Source organism: Hyla sarda, chromosome 1, assembly GCF_029499605.1.
Source record: "Hyla sarda isolate aHylSar1 chromosome 1, aHylSar1.hap1, whole genome shotgun sequence".
NCBI lineage: Eukaryota > Metazoa > Chordata > Amphibia > Anura > Hylidae > Hyla > Hyla sarda.
Window position 1 is genome coordinate 262,558,440 of NC_079189.1, and position 18,954 is coordinate 262,577,393.

Below are 18,954 nucleotides of genomic sequence, written 5' to 3' on the forward strand. Positions count from 1 at the left end.
TGTACTTTAACATATATGTGAGAAGCTTTTCCAGGCAAAAATGCCTGAAAATTATAGAAAATTTGATGTGACATCCCATTAAGTGGTCATCTTGCAAAGTATTTAACCTATTAATGACTTTTTATGGTGGTCATTTAAGGGATTATCAAAGAATTGAAAAACAGAGCAAAGTTCTTCCAAAAACAGCACCGAATCTGTCCTCACATTGTGTTTGTGGTATTACAGCTTGGTTCCATTCATTGATCTGATCTGCAATACCACACACAAGCTCTAGACAGATGTGGTGCTATTTTTGAAGAAATGTCAGCCATGTTTTTTATGGCAGGGCTAGAATAAGACAGCAACTTTCCTGTGCAGGGATTGTGGGAGCTTCCTGGCGACACGATTTCTGGGGCTGATGGGTTAACATGGCAGCCAGGGGTCTTGTGAAGACCCCCAGGCCTGCCATGAATGTGCACAGCTGGGTACATTGCCTGTCAGCTTTATGCTGAGAAGCCGAATACCCTCTACTAGAGTATTAGTTCTGTGTATTATACCAGCAATCTGCTGATTGCTGTCAATCCCCTGTTTTACTTGTAAATTCAGTACATACAAATAGAATACCTGATGCTAAGCTGGAATCATTTTGTTTTTGTTTGATAGAGAGAAAAATATCTACAGTAACGTCAATACTGGTATGTATTGTTATTTCTATATTGTTATCTAATTCTATCAGTTGTGAGTGTGTTTAGTACAGGTGCAATAATTATTCCAAGGTTAATTTATCAGGCTGGAATAGTTGAAAAGGCCAAAATAAAATGTAAATCATACATAAAATATAAATCATACAGATTACTACATAAACATCATATTTTATAAAAGTTATTGCAGTAAGTAATGTAGTACAGGTGTCAATGTCTTCCCCCAGGCACACCCTGTATAGTGTCTGGGCTGTTGAGATGTTGGGTGCTCTTGATGGTAAGGTGCAGGCACATGCAGACACTGAAGAGCCAAAAAGCAGTGCATCAGACTTTACGAAAGAAAATGAGGTTTTCCACAGAAAGGAGGTATAGTAACAGTGGCATGAGCAGGAGGGTTGCCAGTGAAGTGGTATTGTATATCAGGGTACCTGTAACTTGTAGTCCTATAGTTATTTCATAGCAAATGGTTTGGTGAGATCAGAGGCAGGAGAGTCTAGTCTGCATGTTGACTGATATCTATTCAGTTCCCCTCAGAGGCAAGGAAGCTTTTTGCTTGTCTCCCCAGTTTCACAATTCCTAAACTGCAGGGTGCAGATCTTGTAGTTTTTGTAATGTGAAAGCCACACTGCCCTAGACTTGGCCTGCAGCCCCTAAAGATCCAAGCATACTTCTATGGGGTCCTAGGGGTACTCTGGTGGAAAACTTTTTATTTTTAAATTTTTTTAATCAACTGGTACCAGAAAGTTAAAGGGGTACTCACGTGGAAAACTTTAAAAAAAATAAAATAAATTGGTGCCAGAAAGTTAAACAGATTTGTAAATCACTTCTATTAAAAATCTTAATCCTCCCAGTACTTTTTAGGGGCTGTATACTAAAGAGAAATAAAAAAAAGAAATGCATTTCCTCTGATGTCATGACCACAGTGCTCTCTTCTAACCTCTGTTGTACATTTTAGGAACTGTCCAGTGCAGGAGAAAATCCCCATAGCAAACATATGCCGCTCTGGACAGTTCCTATAATGGACAGCAGAGGTCAGCAGAGAGCACTGTGGTCATGACATCAGAGGAAATGCATTTCTTTTTTTGATTTATCTTTAGTTTACAGCCCCTAAAAAGTACTGGAAGGATTAAGATTTTTTTTTATAGAAGTGATTTACAAATCTGTTTAACTTTCTGGCATCAGTTGATTTAAAAAAAAAAGTTTTCCACAGAAGTACCCCTTTAAAGAGATTTGTAAATTACTTCTATTAAAAAATGTTAATCCTTCCAGTACTTTTTAGGGGCTGTATACTACAGAAGAAATGCTTTTCTTTTTGGATTTCTCTTCTGTCACGACCACAGTGCTCTCTTCTGACCTCTTCTGTCCATTTTAGGAACTGTCCAGAGCAGCATATGTATGTTTGCTATGGGGATTTTCTCCTGCTCTGGACAGTTCCTAAAATGGACAGCAGAAGTCTGCTGGGAAATGCAGCGTCTCATAGACATGTCCAATTTTTTTTGCGAACACCTGAATGTGAGCAGCTCAGCAGAATCCCATTGAGCATTGGAATTCCACACGGAAATTCCATTGTAAGAACTTAGCCTAATTGTAAGAAGTGTAAACTGAATGGATAGGTAGTGTAGTGTAGTGTACTGTTAACCCTTCTGTCCCCTGCCAAAACTTGGTACAAATAGAACAAGATCATATGAATCTGAAAATACAGCATAAAAACCTCATATTACATGGGGACATTATATCAAAGAGTATTAAATTGAAGTTATGCATAAACTTAAAGGGGTTGTCCAGCCAAAACTTTCTTTGTCATAAATATTCCCAGGCTGCCTACTGCACTTCTCATTGCTTTGGTTAATACATCACATTGATGCTGAGCTAATCACTGGCATCAAGCAGCCTAGGCATATGTATGAAAAAAAGTTTTTTGCCAAACAGCCCCTTTAAGGTAATAAGAAATTTATCACCTGACCATGAAGTCTCCAAAACACGCAGCGGGACACTGCACAACGCAAAGGCTAAAATCACACTGCATTAGGGTTTATATGTCATATGGTTCTGATAAATGTAGGATGAACTGTATGTAACTCCCACATATGAATAGTAATCATGCTTGTACTGTAGGGGCCCACCATGGAAGTCTATGTAAAGTAAATAAATAAGCAATGCAAGGTACTAGTGACATATACACTGCCATACACATGAGATATTGTTTGGCCCCTGCTAGTTGTATCCCACTAATCAAATCCATGAACATGCATCAGGAACTCTGTTGGGAAGCAAGGGGAAGAGACAATATATTAACTCTCTTTTCAACATTTTTGTTGGGCCCCTTGCTGCCCTAATAGCAGCTAGGTTTATATAGATTGTATATAATATTTGCATCTGTACTTTACTGTATCTTCAAGCCTTTGTAGAACACTTGAAATAACTGCTTTGGTATGACAAAAATGCATAGTAGCTCCCCTTCAGAAGAAAAAGCTGTGTCTGCAGTGTCACCTATTGGAAGTAGCTTCCCTGAAAGTCAATGCTTGACCCCTAAAAGAGCTATAAAATATGGTTAGGGATCAGCCAAACCAAAGCATCTTGCAAAATGAAGAATTACTTATACATTGCCTAAAACCCCTTTGACATTTTGAGGGGGTTTGAGGCGATAATGTGTCTCCTTATGGAGACCACAAGCTGGATTAGGGTGTAGGTTCTTGCTCTTCAGACCCATATCAATTCCTAGTACTGTTTTAGGGTTTTTAAGGGGTCATGCAATGACATACAGAGAAGATATCTGGGACTAGGAGTAGTGTGCCTTTTGAGGAGACTGCCAAACTGGCATATGGCGTTTTACAAGCCATTCAATGCTAAGGTGCACTAGAGAAGCAGAGAAACGCTCTTTTAGCTTTGGAGGAGAGCTACTTCGCAAAAAAATTTTTAGGATTAAACTACTGTGGGTAAGATTATTTGGGGCCTATATAATGTGAGAGGCATTTTTAAAAAGATTAACTACTGTGTGGGGGCACTATTAGTGGGCTTACTACTGTGTGAGAGCACTTTTAGGGGATAATTACTATGAGGGAGCACTATTAGGGGTTATCTACTCTATTGGGACACTATCACTGTGTATTATCCCTGTACTGTGATGTCACTGTGTATATTATCTCTGTACTGTGATGTCACTGCATGCATTATACCTGTACTATGATGTCATCATGTGTATTTTCCCTGTTCCCTTATCACATTATCCTTGCACTGGGATATCACAATTCATATTAACCCTGTACTGTGACTTCCTTGTACATATTAACCCTGTAATGTACAGAGAAAAAGTGCATAGTGACAATACAATACAAGGTAAATATACATAGTGACATCATAGTACAGGGATAATACCCACAGTAATGTCACAGTACAGAGACAATACCACACAGTGATGTCACAGTACAGGGTGGGTTAATATGCAAAGTGATGTCATACTACACTATGTCACTGTGGGGGTAGTTCCGCAATACAGGGCGTAGTATTTTACACTGTTAAATTAATACCCTTACCTGACAGCTACCTGGCAGTGGCCTAATGGAAGAGCTTCCTCTGGACATTACAATTAGCGCGCCTGTCGCTGACTGACATAAAAAAAACCATCTCCAGCTATAAAATGTGCTTCCGGAGCACTTGCATAGTGTCCTTTTACTGCACCTATCATTCTGCAGCTATTGTGAGGGCAATAGGCAGTGTCGGTTTAAAACTAAACATGGCCCTGGGCAAAATAAAAAATGAAGCTCGTTGGTCACTTTTTTAAAGATCACAATGTCCCACTGGGCATGCTGCATGTCAGCTAATCTAAGTGAATGGGGTTTCATTGCAAATGGCAAATGGATACAGTAGGTGATGACTTTTAGCCCGTTAAGGACACATGCTATAAATCTACAGTGCTGCATGATGGTACTTTGTTCACAGTATCGTACGTTTACGGGAAATGCGCTCGCTTCACAGTGGGTGAGTTCTGGCAGCAGCTGGAGACTCACCGCTAATAGCATACATCAGTAATCATGCTTCTGTCCACCATTATCCGTTTAGATGCTGTGATCAATTCTGGTCACAGCCTCCATAGGAAAAATGGAGGTGCTGGTGGGTTTGGGGGTTTCATTGGACCCTCGCAATGCAATCACGAGGGTCCCAAGAGTGAAAATGGTGACTGGAGGTCTTTCACTCTCCTTCATGGAGCAGGATGGCAGATCTTCTAGTTCAGGCTGCCTATTCAGGCTGTACAAGAAGATTGGCGATAGTACTTATCAGCACTATGTTATTACATTTTTTGGTCACAAATAAAATAAAATGTAAAGATGTAAAATTAAAATGTTACCAATAGAAACTACAGATCATGGATCATGGAAAGTTATAGGAGTCAGATTAGGGTGATTTTAAACCTACTTATTTTGAGTTTTTGTAAAAGCAGTACAATAATAGTAAAGCCTATAACCATGGACATCATTTCAATCCTATTGACACACAGAATAAATATAACATGTCAGTTTTTCAGTAAAGTGCACCACGATAAAACAAAACCCTCCAAAGTTGCAAAATTGCAGTTTTCTTATCAATTTCCCCATCACTAATAATATTTTACGAGTAAAGGAATCGAAAAGAGACCGAACTCACCGTCCAAAATGCTTTATTCAGGTGCGTGTAGGCATACGGCAGCAGAGGCAGGGGCACACCAGGACAGGTTGTTTTGCGCGGTCTTGCGCTTCTTCGAGCCGGAGTGCAGCGTCCGCTATCACCGCAGCGCCTTAAAATTTGATTTATGTTTGTTATAGTTTGTTGTCTTTCCCATCTGTCTGTAAACACCTATTTATCTATATTACATGGTGGTTGCGGTCACATGATATTACATCCCATGACTGATTGCATGTCAGTATGTGATGACGTCCACCACCCGCCGCCTTTTTAAGGCGCCGTGGCGATAGCGGATATTGCACTCTGGCTTGAAGAAGCGCAAGACTGCGCAAAACGACTTGTCCAGGTGTGTGCCCCTGCCTCTGCTGCCGTATGCCTACACGCACCTGAATAAAGCATTGTGGACAGTAAGTGCCGTCTCTTTTCGATTCTTTTACCCGTATAGCATACTCGTTGTGATTGGCACCACCCACATCCACAAGTGAAAGTTGTAACCACAAAATACAATTGGTCCTGCAAAAAACAAGCTCCCATATGAATTTGAGGATGGAAAAATAGGAGTTATGTCTCTTAGAATGCAAGGATGAAAAACAAAAATGCTAAAATGTAAATCTGTTCTGTCCTTAAGGGGTTATTCTTGGAATGCAGACCCCAAATGAATCCAAAAGCCTCCCCCACACATGCTGGCCCCCTATATACTGCACCCAATTCCTCTGATATACAGCTCCTTTTACGTATATATATATATATATATATATATATATATATATGTATATATATATATATAGCTCCCTATGGCCCCCATGTCACATACACTGCCTCCTATCTCACACACATAAACTGCACCCTATCCCCCTATATACTGCTTCCTATCTGACATATACTGCATCCTATAACCTATATACTGCTTCCTATGACCTTCCCACATGCATTGCTTTCCTTACTCTCTATACTTCTCTTATTACCTTTTTATGTAGGAACTTTTTGCTGCTCTATGGACAAAATTCACATTATTGCAATCAACCACATTTACGCAAAATGACAACTTTTTGACACAGTTTTACTGTGTTTTTGCGCAAATCACAGCAAAATGCAAGGATGTGCCTGTCATTAGGGCATCCAAGGTACAGCTGCAGAAAAGGGCAGGGGCTCAAGCCCCCTTTTATGTCTGTGTGTGCATGCCCCTGGGTTTGTGTATAGTGTACAGTAATAATATAGTGGTATTATCCAGTTTAGAGTTTAGCAGACTTTCCCAAAGTTTGGTTTGGCGGGCTCGCCAAACTTTCCAAAAAGTTTGGATTGCTGCAAACTGGCAAATGGATATCTCAAAAATCCATCCTTCTTGGCAATTGCAACAGGTTTTTAGTCTGACAAGTGATTTTGGGGGGATTTTTTTTAAGCATTCCAAAAAAAATTCTCTTTTGGGAGTTGCAATAGGATTGGTTTCTCAAAATAGTGTAGAAGAAATAGCATTGGTATGAAAAGCTTAAAAAAAATGTCCCTTTTTTGGGAATCATGGGTTGTGTATGTGTGGTTCTGGCTTGCAGTAGTGTATATCACACAAACCCGGGGCCTAAGCCCAGAGCACAAATCCCTATAGGGTGAACCCCCCAAAATAAAATATAACTTTTATTGTATTATCATATAAAATGATGACAAGTGATTAAAACCCCAAATTTCACAGTTCCAGATAAGTAATGAATTCTGGGATTAACCCAGTAGTTTCCTGTCTTATGGGTCTGCAGTACCCAAACAAATGGAATCTGTGAAATAGATTAAAATCTGAAATTTGCCTCCTCTACTAGTTTCGGCGCACCTGCGCCGTCTTCAGGAGGAATATGCGGCAAACACCCGTCCACGTGTCTCACTCTGTCTATTATATCCTAGGTTAATTACCTCATCACTCCCCGACACTCTACCGGGCCAATCCCTGATTCTTTTCCTTATATCCAATGGGTGCTTTCCACCTCACTTTCCTGTGTGGAAAATGGCCAACCAGGTTGATGTTTACCTGTTCGTATCTGATGACGTAAGCTGATATCATCACGATGCGCCATTGTTATGATGTCCTGATCATGTGTGTAGTCACATGATCGGTTGATCGCTTGTCCTGTTGCCGCGCATGCGCCCGGACTTAAACATCGCCTCCTATTTGGTGCGCAGGCGCGGGGACTTAGAAAATATTCCGCTCGCTTCCAGTGTTTAACTCAATGACAGATGCTAGGACTTAGAAATCTACAGTCCATTCATTTTCTATGTATGTTACTGTTCCGGAGCATAGATATGACTCATATGTATCAAATTTTCCCAGAGGATATTTGTCCCATAGGATAAGACCACCATATGGTCAACTGGTGTTTTCAGTCACTAACTGCATTGAATATTCCTATATATAGTTAATTACACAATCAATAGGTTATGATCCTATAGTTAGTTAACGACATCATGCGATCTTAAAGATGATGGGATGACCATACATAAACATAAACATAAAGGTAAGTATTATCTATGTTGTTCAATCGAATTTTAGTGCAGGGGAGATAAATGACCAATGGCAAACAATTTTAGAGTAGAGTTCTAACTCCTGCTTCATTTAAAGTCCCTGTTTCCATGGGACCTTCCATCTTATTAGCAGAGTGGACATAATATACATGGGGGGTGTTTTATTGTCATCTCAAATTTGCCTTAAACCATAATAACTTATTGCGGATCTAGAAAAGCGGCGAAGGAAAACCCTTCATTTAGACCCAAAGGGGCCATACTTTTGAGTCTATGTATCCATCTCGCCTCTTCTTTCAGTAGTAATGAATCTATATTACCCCGCCTGGGACCTAGACGTAACTGACAGAGACCTACAAAGCGTATGTCTTTCAAACTGCTGTTATGACAAGCCTGCATATGACGAGATATAGGGGTGTCCTTTGCTGTTCTTATGCAGCTTAGATGCTGGGAAATTCGTCTCTTAAATTCTTGAGTCGTTTTACCAACATAAATTCTCGGGCATGAGCAGACGGCCACATAGATAATGTTTTTGCTGTTGAAGTTCATAAATTGCCTAATCTCATAAGTCCGAGAGTCTATGGGGTTCGTAAAAGTCTTGCCTTTAATGATATAAGTACAAAAAGTGCAATGTCCACATGCATATGAGCCAACCGTCTTGTTGCTCAGCCAATTTTTGTTCGTGTTGGATACATCTAGATGACTATGCACCAACAGATCTTTTAAATTAGGTCCCCTCCTAAAGGTTATGCTCGGTTTCGCTCCTATCGCAGGTGCCAAATCCCTATCATTCGACAACAAATGCCAGTGTTTGCGAAGGATTCCCATGATCTTGTTGGTATATCCATCATAGGATCCTATGCATCGTATTTGGTTTACTTGATCTCTACGGGTTTCAGACCTAAGTGTGTAATTTCTGTCTGTTTCTTTTGCCCGATGGTATGCAGTAGTGGCAGCAAGTGTGATGGTGGATGGGTGGTAGTTGTAGCCAGTGGATGACAGGCAATGGTGTACTGGTAGGAGCAGTAGAAGCCAGGAGACAACAGGTTGTTGAGGACTGTTGGGAGTTGTAGTAGCTAGTGTACAGCAGGCAGTGATGGACTTGTGAAAGTTGTAGTAGCCAGCGGAAAACAGTTAGTGGTGGATTGGCGGGAGTTGTAGTTGACAGCAGGCAGTGGTGGAAGTTGTAGTAGCCAGCTGACAGCAGGCAGTAGTGGACTGATGGGAGTTTTATTAGCCAGCAGACAGTGGTGGATTAGTGATACTTCAAACCAGGCCTTGTCAAGTCGCTCTATGTGCTTATGTAGAGCCGTAAACTCATACTCAGATATATCTTACTTTCTTTTTGCAGAGACAGCACTGGGCTTAGTTTTTTGTATCTAGTAAGCTAAAAAATGATTTTCACACTGCAGAATATAGAAGAGATAGGTACACCGCCACCCGACTGTGCCTCTTCTCTGTAAAGCTTTTTTCTCAAGTTTGCAGAATGCAGCAGTGTCACCATTACCTGTTCCTGAGCTGATTAGACCAGTCCTGCAGTCCTGCTGACATCATCATCATTAAACTCTTCATTGTTCTCACCACTCCTTTCAATATGAACTGCTGATGTCTGATGATGGGCTCCTTTCTCCCCCTCAGCATGGTTATGTTAAACCCAGTCTGATGACTCGCTTTTGCGGATAGATGCGGTTGCAGTATAGAGGCACGGAAAGAGGACTTTTCAAATCAAAGTTCAGTGTTTTATTCACACTTGGCAAACAGTCTTAAATGCAGATCAAAGAAAAAGTAACAAAAGTCCACCTGCGTTCCTTAGGTGTTTGTTCGAGTCCATGCCATGCGGCATCAAGCAAGTCTTTTCCAAGCCTCCAGGCACTCTGCTCACCAGCTTCCACACTCCACAAAGAAGATCTCAAAACTCAGCTCTCTGGCAGTGTGAGCTGCAATATACAAATCCCCCTCAGCTGGTGGAGCAGTCTGCCTTTAAGGCCAACAAAAGGCAGCCTGGATTGTGGAGAATGGCCCCCACCCAACACTTGACCATTCCCAGTAAGAGCCATCCCGGATTGGCTTTCCAGCCATACTACAGCAACAGTGTGTTGGGGTGCGGAGTACCCCTTTAATGCTTTGCTCTCCTTGCAATGTAATATAGTAACATAGTTCATGAGGTTGAAAAAAGACCAGAGTCCATCAAGTTCAACCTATATCCCTAATGAGTCCCTACTGAGTTGATCCAGAGGAAGGCAAAAAACCCTCATACTAGAGGTAAAAATTCCTTCCCGACTCCAAATATGGCAGTCAGAATAAATCCCTGGATCAATGTTCTGTCCCTAAAAATCTAGTATACATAACCATCGATGTTATTACTCTCCAAGAATGCATCCAGACCTGTTTTGAACTCTTTTACAGAGTTCACCATGACCACCTCCTCAGGCAGAGAATTCCACAGTCTCACTGCTCTTACAGTAAAGAACCCCCGTCTGTGCTGGTGTAGAAACCTTCTTTCCTCTAGACGTAGAGGATGCCCCCTTGTTATAGATACAGTCCTGGGTATAAATAGTTCATGGGAGAGATCTCTGTACTGCCACCTGATATATTTATACATAGTTATTAGGTCTCCCCTAAGCCTTCTCTGTATTGCCACCTGATATATTTATACATAGTTATTAGGTCTCCCCTAAGCCTTCCAAAATAACCCTAATTCTGATAATCTTTCTGGGTTCTGTAGTCCTCCCATTCCCCGTATTACTCTAGTTGCCCGTCTTTGAACCCTCTCCAGCTCCACTATATCTTTCTTGTACATTGGTGCCCAGTACTGTACACAGTATTCTATGTGTGGTCTGACTAGTGATTTGTACAGCGGTAGAATTATTTCCTTGTCGTGGGCATCTATGCCCCTATTGATGCACCCCATTTGCATTAGCCTTGGCAGCAGCTGCCCGACACTGGTAACTACAGCTAAATTTACTGTTGACTAAGACTCCCAAGTCCTTTTCCATGTCAGTCGTCCCAAGTGTTCTCCCATTTACTACATAATCCCAGCAAGTATTTTTCCTCCCCATGTGCATTACCTTACATTTATCAGTGTTGAACCTCATTTGTCACTTCTCAGCCCAAACCTCCAACCTATCCAGATCCATTTGTAACAGTGCACTGTCCTCTATAGTTTTTACCGAGTTTAGTATCATCTGCAAAGATTGTTACTTTACTATTCAACCCCTCTACAAGGTCATTTATAAATATATTAAACAGAACAGGACCCAAGACGGACCCTTGTGGTACCCCACTAGTAACAGTCACCCAATCAGAATAAGTACCATTAATAACCACCCTCTGTTTCCTATCACTGAGCCAGTTACTTACCCACTTACACACATTCTCCCCCAGCCCCATCCTTCTCATTTTATGCACCAACCTTTTATGAGGCACCGTATCAAATGCTTTGGAAAAATCCAGATATACGACCTCCAGCGATTTCCCCTGGTCCAGTCTGGAGCTCACCTCCTCATAGAAGCTGATCAGGTTAGTTTGACAGGACAGATCCCTCATAAAGCCATGCTGATATGGGGTCATACGTTTATTTTTATTAAGATACTCCAAAATAGCATCTCTTAGAAAACCCTCAAACAATTTACATACAATGGAGGTTAAACTAACAGGCCTATAATGTGATAGCTTTCATGATCTCGTTCACTGCTGGCTGAGATTTGTAGTGTACCAACTGTAGGAAGACAATAGGGATAACGCTTGAACTTGTCTGAGCAAAGAGTGCTTTATGCATGCTGCTGCAGGAAACATACCAAACTGGCCAGCTACCCTGCTAATGATGGTTTCTTTATCGTCTGGTGCCCGCTGATGTTTCCCTGATATTCTGTGTGAACAGAAAATGCAGGTGCTTGGTAAACAACGGCGGCAGAGAGAGCTGGGTAAGTATACTGCTTTGTTATGTTCCCTGCATCCCCATCAACATATAAAAAAAAGTGTTATCTGCCTGGACAACCCCTTTAACTTGAATAAATGTGCCACTGCTTGATATAAATTTGTATGGGGCAAGTTTTGTGAACAGCCCCGGTGGCTGGACCTCCTCAAACACATGGTATGAAAAGGGGTGAGCACTTGTGCAACAGTGGACTCGATATAGGGCAACCAACCCACTCTGTGTTCAACCCTAAACTTGAAATTCTCTAAGGACAAAAACCACCTGGTGACCCTGGCATTTTTGTCCTTGGCTTGGCACAGCCACTTAAAGGGGAAATGATCCTTCACGAGACGAAACTTCCTTCCTAACAGATAACAGAGGAGAGACTCGAATGCCCACTTAATGGCCAGGCACTCTCTCTCTTCTATACTATACCTGGTCTCGGCCGGGGTCATTTTTCGGCTGAGAAAGACAACCGGATGCTCTTCCCCGTTGACCTCCAGGGAGAGTACAGCACCGAGACATACCTCAGAGGCATCGGTCTGTACCACAAATTCCCTTTTGAAGCGGAAAGCGCCTGCTTTGCCTGTTCGTTCCAACGTGCCATTACGGACTTGCGTCCCTTCAGGAGGCCTGTTAAGGGTGCAGCCACCATAGCAAAATGGGGGATGACTCTCATATAGTAACCCACCATTCCCAGAAACAACTTCACCTGTCGGGTCATGGTCAATTTCGGATAGTCTCTATTTGGTTTACTTGGGGTTTGACAACTCCAAGCCCAAAGACATACCCCAGGTATTTGGTCTCTATGGCACATTTTTTGGGGTTAGCAGTTAACCCGGCCTTCCTAAGGGAGTCTACCTCTGCCTGCACTTTTGGAAGGTGACTTTCCCAGTCTGTACTGTGAATGATGATATCGTCTAGAAAGGCTGAGGCATACCGACAATGTGGCCGGAGTACAATATCCATTATCCTTTGAAACGTAGTGGGAGCACCATGTAGACCAGTGGAATAAACCTTCTGGTGGGACAAAGGCTGTTTTCTCTTTGGCAGCCTCCGTCAAGGGTACCTGCCAGTACCCTTTTGTGAGGTCCAAAACAGAAAAATACTGAGCCTGTCCTAGCTGTAACGGAGCTAGATGTGGATCCTCTACCTGCGTGGCTGATGACTCGGACCGTATGGAGGAGCGGAGTCTAAGGTGCCACTGGTCTTCACCAGAGCCCGCCACAAGGCAGGATGGGCTTGCTGCGGCAGGCGACACCCAGGTCGCTACCCCTGACACAGCTCGACCATACAGGTAACTGGGCAAGGCGAGGAGGAAGCAGTAGTGTAGTCAACGTAGCAGAAGGTCAAGGCAGGTGGCAAAGGTTCGTAGTCAAAAAACTTAGCAGGAAGGTCTGGATACACGGGTATGGCAAAACAGGCAATAGGGAACACTTTCTCTCAGGCAAAAGGCACTGAAGATCTGGCAGGGAAGTGTGGGAGGTGCAAAAACTTATAATGTAGTGTCAGGTGTATTCACTGATTATGGGCGTACTGGCCCTTTAAATTTCAGAACTCCAGCCCCGCCGGCGGTCGGGGACAGAGGAACACTGCACTCACGCCCGGTAATTGCGACTGGAGCACAGTGTGTAACAGTACCCCCCCCCCTTTGGTCTCCCCCTCCTTTTGAGAAGATCCTGATCTAGGATGTTATCCTGTGGCTTCCAAGACCTCTCCTCAGGTCCGAACCCCTCCCAATCTGTGAGAAAGAAACGTTTTCCTCTGATGAGTTTGGAGTCAAGAATTTCATTGACAGAATAAACATCAGAGATACCCGAGATGGGAGAAGGAAAAGCGTCCTTTTTAGAGAAGCAGTTATAGAAGGGAGGAAGGCAGATGAAGAGAATGGGCCACTGGATTTAGGCATTTCTTGACTTTGAAAGGACCTAAATAGCGTGGACCCAGTTTATAACAGGGTACTTTGAAGTGAATATATTTAGATGACAACCACACTTTGTCCCCGGGTGAGTATTCGGGAGGAGGACGTCTTCTTTTCTTGTCCACTTGAGATTTCATACGGGTCATGGCACAAAGGAGGGAGAGACGAGTCTTCTTCCAGATGGAGGTGAAGTTCCGTACAAGTTCATCAGCCATAGGGACACCGGAGGGAGAAGACAAGGGCAAAGGTGGACGAGGATGAAGTCCATAGACTACAAAGAAGGGTGAAGTTCCTGTGGATTCGGTATCCCTATGGTTGTAAGAAAACTCTGCCCAGGGTAGTAGATCGGCCCAGTCGTCTTGGTGGGCAGAAACAAAGTGGCGAAGGTAATCTCCCAAGACCTGATTAACCCTCTCAACTTGACCATTAGATTGGGGATGATAGGCATAGGAGAAGTCCAACTTAACTTGAAGATGTGAGCAGAGTTCCCTCCAGAATTTGGAAAGGAACTGGACTTCCCGGTCAGAGACAATATGTGTTGGTAATCCATGGAGACGGAAGATATGGGAAAGGAACAGTTTAGCTAGTAGAGGTGCAGATGGTAAACCAGGCAAGGGCACAAAATGAGCCATCTTAGAAAATCGGTCCACAACAACCCAGATGACTTTATTGCCACTAGAAGAAGGAAGGTCTGTAATGAAATCCATTGTTAGTCCAGCGCAGGTCAGGAACAGGTAAAGGATGTAGAAGACCGGCAGGCTTGGCACGTGGTGTTTTGTCCCGGGCACAGACTGAACAAGAACGAACAAAGTCTATGACATCCCATTTCAGAGTGGGCCACTAATACTGTCGGGATATTAGTTGCAAGGATTTGCGGATACCAGCATGACCAGCCAACAGAGAGGAATGACCCCATTTCAAGATTCGGAGTCTCAGACAATGAGATACATAAGTCTTCCCAGGGGGCACAAGCTGAATACTTGCTGGTGCTGCGGAAATAAGACAATCAGGAGGAACAATATGTTGAAGATGGGATTCCAGGTCTTGTACTTCAGAAGATCTTGATAGAGCATCAGCCCGAAGTTTCTTCTCTGCTGGAAGGAAATGAATAAAAAAGTTAAACCTGGAGAAAAACAGGGACCAGCGAGCTTGTCAAGGGTTGAGACGATGGGCAGACTGAAGATAGAGCAAGTTCTTGTGATCCGTATAGATGGTTATTGGATGCACTGAGCCCTCTAAGAGATGTCGCCATTCTTCCAAGGCCAACTTAATAGCCAGGAGCTCACGATAATTTCTCTTCGCTGGAGAGAAAGTCTTAGAGAAAAATCCAAAAGTCACAGTCCTGCCCTTGGAAGATCTTTGTGTCAAGACTTAGTCAGCTCCAACTGAAGATGCATCCACCTCTAAAGTAAATGGCATGCCCGGATCAGGTCTTGACAACACTGGAGCAGAAGCGAAAGCAGACTTTAAGTGCTTGAAGGCTTCTTCGGCCTCTGGAGTCCAGACCTTCGGATTGGCAGTTTTTTTGGTAAGAGATACGATGGGGGCAACCAAGGTGGAACAGTGGGGAATAAGCTGCTGGTAATAATTGGCAAAGCCAAGGAAGCGCTGAATAGCTTTCAGACCAGAAGGTTGAAGCCACTCCAGTACAGCAGATAATTTGTTAGGATCCATTTGTAGTCCTTGACTGGTAACAATATACCCCAGAAACGGAAGACTAGGTACACTTTTCAAGTTTTGCATAGAGTTAGTTATCTCGGAGACGCTGTAAAACTTGACGGAGATGGAGACGATGAGTGTGGAGATTGGGCGAATAGATGAGAATGTCATCCAAATAGACATCACAGGAGTAGAGAAGGTCCCGAAAAATGTCATTGACAAACTACTGGAAGACTGCTGGAGCATTACATAGTCCAAATGGAATTACAAGGTACTCAAAATGTCTGTCTCGAGTATTAATCACAGTCTTCTACTTGTCCCCTTCTCTTATACGAATCAAGTTATAGGCACCACGAAGATCCAGTTTGGAGAAAATCCTGGCACCTTGCAGCCGATCAAACAACTCTGAGATTAAAGGAATATGATAACGTTTTTTTACTGTAATTTTATTCAGTCCTCCGTAGTCGATGCAAGGACGCAATGACCCATCTATTTTTTTCCATGAAGAAGAACCCGGCTCTGGCAGGAAAAGAGGGTTTCCTGATGAATCCCTTCTGAAGGTTCTCCTTGATGTAGGTTGACATGGCCTGGGTTTCAGGAACAGACAAGGGGTGGATTAGGCCCCTGGGAGGTGTGGTGCCAGGCAGTAAATCAATGGGACAATCGTGAGGACGATGTGGAGACAAGACTTCAGCTTGCTTTTCACTGAAGACATCAGCAAAGTCCTGGAGGAAAGAAGGTAAACTGGGCAGAGAACTAGACGAAGATTTCAACTTGATCACACGTATATGAATACAGTGATTGTTGCAGTACAGGCCCCAGCGAAGAACTTCTCCAGTTTTCCAATCAAGCTGCGGAGCAAGGAGTTGTAACCACGGCAGGCCAAGCAAGAGAGAAGTACAATGTGGGAGAACGTAGAAAGACAAGTTCTCCCTATGCGAGACTCCGACTTGCATAGACAATGGTTCTGTGCGATATAGCACGGTGCAGTCCAGTCTTTCTCCATTGCCCGTAGAGATGTACAGTGGTTTTAAGAGGCGGGACACCCGCAGATGATACCTATGCATCAGGGAGGCATCAATAAAGTTTCCCGCTGAGCCAGAGTCCAGGAAAGCCAGAATGGAGATGATCTCTTTGGAAGGAAGAAGAAGCTGGACCGTCAAATTTAAGCATGGAGAGGTGGAATTCACACCTAGGGAGGCCTCTCCCACAAACCCTAGGTGCGAGGTTTCCCTGTGACTGTGGACCCTGAGGACAATCCTTAAGGAAGTGGTCTGCACTGGCGCAGTATGGGTATAGATTTTCGGTTCGTCGGCGAGTTCTTTCCTGCAGGGTCAGGCGAGACCAATCCACTTGCATAGCTTCCACTGCGGGAGGCAACATAGAAGGTTGCGGTGGTTGCTGGAAAACTGTTGCCAAACAAGGAAAGTGCAGAGTTCTTGCAGATTCCCTTTCTTGTTGTAGTTCCTCTAGTCGCTCAGAGAAACGGATATCTATCCGGGATTCCAATTGTATAAGTTCATTCAAGTTAGATGGCAATTCCCGGACAGCGAGGACATCCTTAATTTGACTTGATAATCCTCTCTTTAAAGTAGCGCAGAGAGCTTCATTATTCCAAGACAACTCCGACGCCAGGGTCCGGAACTGGATGGCATACTTGACCTGAGAAAGACTCAGGAAGCTCGAGCAGGTTCTTTGAAAACACTGCGAAATTCCATCAGGAATGCCTGGAGATTGGTAGTGATAGCATCACTGCAATCCCACAGCAGAGTTGACTAGGCCAAAACCCTACCAGATAGGAGACTGATGACAAAGGCCACCTTTGCTCGTTCCGTGGAGAACAGGTCTGCCATGAGTTCAATGTGCATGGAGCACTGTGTCACGAAACCACGACAGGACTTGGAATCCCCCTCAAACTTCTCTGAAAGCGACAAATGGAGTTTGGTTCCGGAGGAGACTGCAGCGGGAGGCTGTACTAGAGCTGAAGGAGGCTATGGCTGTGGCGGTTGCTTCTGAGCAGATAGCAACTGCTGCATCATGGCGAACAGCTGGTTCAGCTGCTGTGCCTGCTGGGCCAACTGCTGTGACTGGAGCGCCACGATAGAAGCAAGATCTGTGTTGTCAGGCAGAGGAACCCCAGTGGGATCCATGGCCGGATCTTACTGTAACGGAGCTGGATGTGGGTCCTCTACCTGTGTGGCTGATGACTCGGACCGTATCGGGGAGCAGAGTCTAAGGACGGGCTTGCTGTGGCAGGCGACACCCAGGTCACTACCCCAACATGGCTCGACCACACAGGTAACTGGGCAAGGCGAGGTACCGAAGGAGGAAACAGTAGTGTAGACAACATAGCAGAAAGTCAAGGCAGGTGGCAGAGGTTCGTAGTCAAAAAACATAGCAGGAAGGTCTGGATACATGGGTATGGCAAAACAGGCAATAGGAAACGCTTTCTCTCAGGCAAAAGGCACTGAAAATCCGGCAGGGAAGTGTGGGAGGTGCAACAACTTATAATGTGACGCCGGCGGTTGGGGACAGAGAACACTGTGCTCATCGCCGGAGCGCAGTGTGTAACACTAGCTTCTCAATAAGCTCATCAACTCGGGGCATGGGATATGCATCAAACTTGAAAACCTCATTAAGTTTGCGGAATCGTTACAGAGCCGCAACGTACAGTCTGGCTTGGGTATTAAGACTTTCGGACTGGCCCACTCACTTTTCAACTCCTCGATGACATCCAATTTTAATATCTGTTGTACTTCTTCCAAAATGGCTTGTCGCCACGACTCAGGTACCCGGTGTGGTTTCAACCGTATTTTTACCTGGGGTTCAGTGACAATGTCATGGTGGATGACAGAAGTCTCCCTATCTTTCCAAGGTTTCAACAAGTTTACATGGTACACGTTCTCTGGTTTCCTCCGACCGGGCTGGTGTACCCTGTACGTCACCTCCCCTACCTTTTCGATCACTTCGTAGGGACCTTGCCACCTAGCCAGAAACTTACTGTCGATTGTTGGTACCAGAACCAAAACCTGATCCTCCGGGTTAAAATTCTGACTCGAGCCTGGCGATTATAGACTGTACTCTGGGCTCGCTGAGCTGCCTCCATATGTTCCCTAACCAAGGGCAACACTGTTTCCACCCGCTTTTGCAACTGAGTGACATACTCAACCACACTTTTGTGCGGCATGTGCTGTTGTTCCCACGCCTCTTTGGTTATGTCTAACAGACCATGCGGAAGTCTGCCGTACAGTAGTTCAAAGGCCGAGAACCCAGTAGAGGCGTGGGGCACTTCTTGCACTGCGAACATGAGATAGGGCAGCAAAAGATCCCAATTCTTCCCATCTCTAGCCACCACCCACTTTAACATATTTTTTAATATTTGATTAAACAATTCTACCAGGCCGGCCATCTGCGAGTGGTACACGGAGGTCCGTAGCTGTTTTACCTGCAGTAACTTACTGAGCTCTTTCATTACCTTTGACATCTACGGGGTGCCTTGGTCAGTCAACACCTCTTTAGGTAAGCCTACTCGAGAAAACATCTCCATTAGCTCTTTAGCTATGAGTTTGGCCATGGTACGTCGCAGAGGTAGCGCCTCGGGATACATAAATTCATAGGGA

The 18,954-nt window shown here is 43.9% G+C and overlaps 1 protein-coding gene across 7 annotated transcripts in view; it reads left to right on the plus strand.

Moving 5' to 3' along the window:
- The window catches only part of LOC130305178 (FYN-binding protein 1-like), a 253,903-nt gene that overhangs the window by 174,828 nt on the left and 60,121 nt on the right, over window positions 1-18,954 (plus strand). For all 7 annotated transcript variants that reach the window (XM_056551982.1, XM_056551981.1, XM_056551983.1 and 4 more), the window contains one exon: window positions 643-674. In XM_056551982.1, the coding sequence (XP_056407957.1) occupies window positions 643-674 (32 nt within the window). The remainder of the gene's footprint in view (window positions 1-642; window positions 675-18,954) is intronic.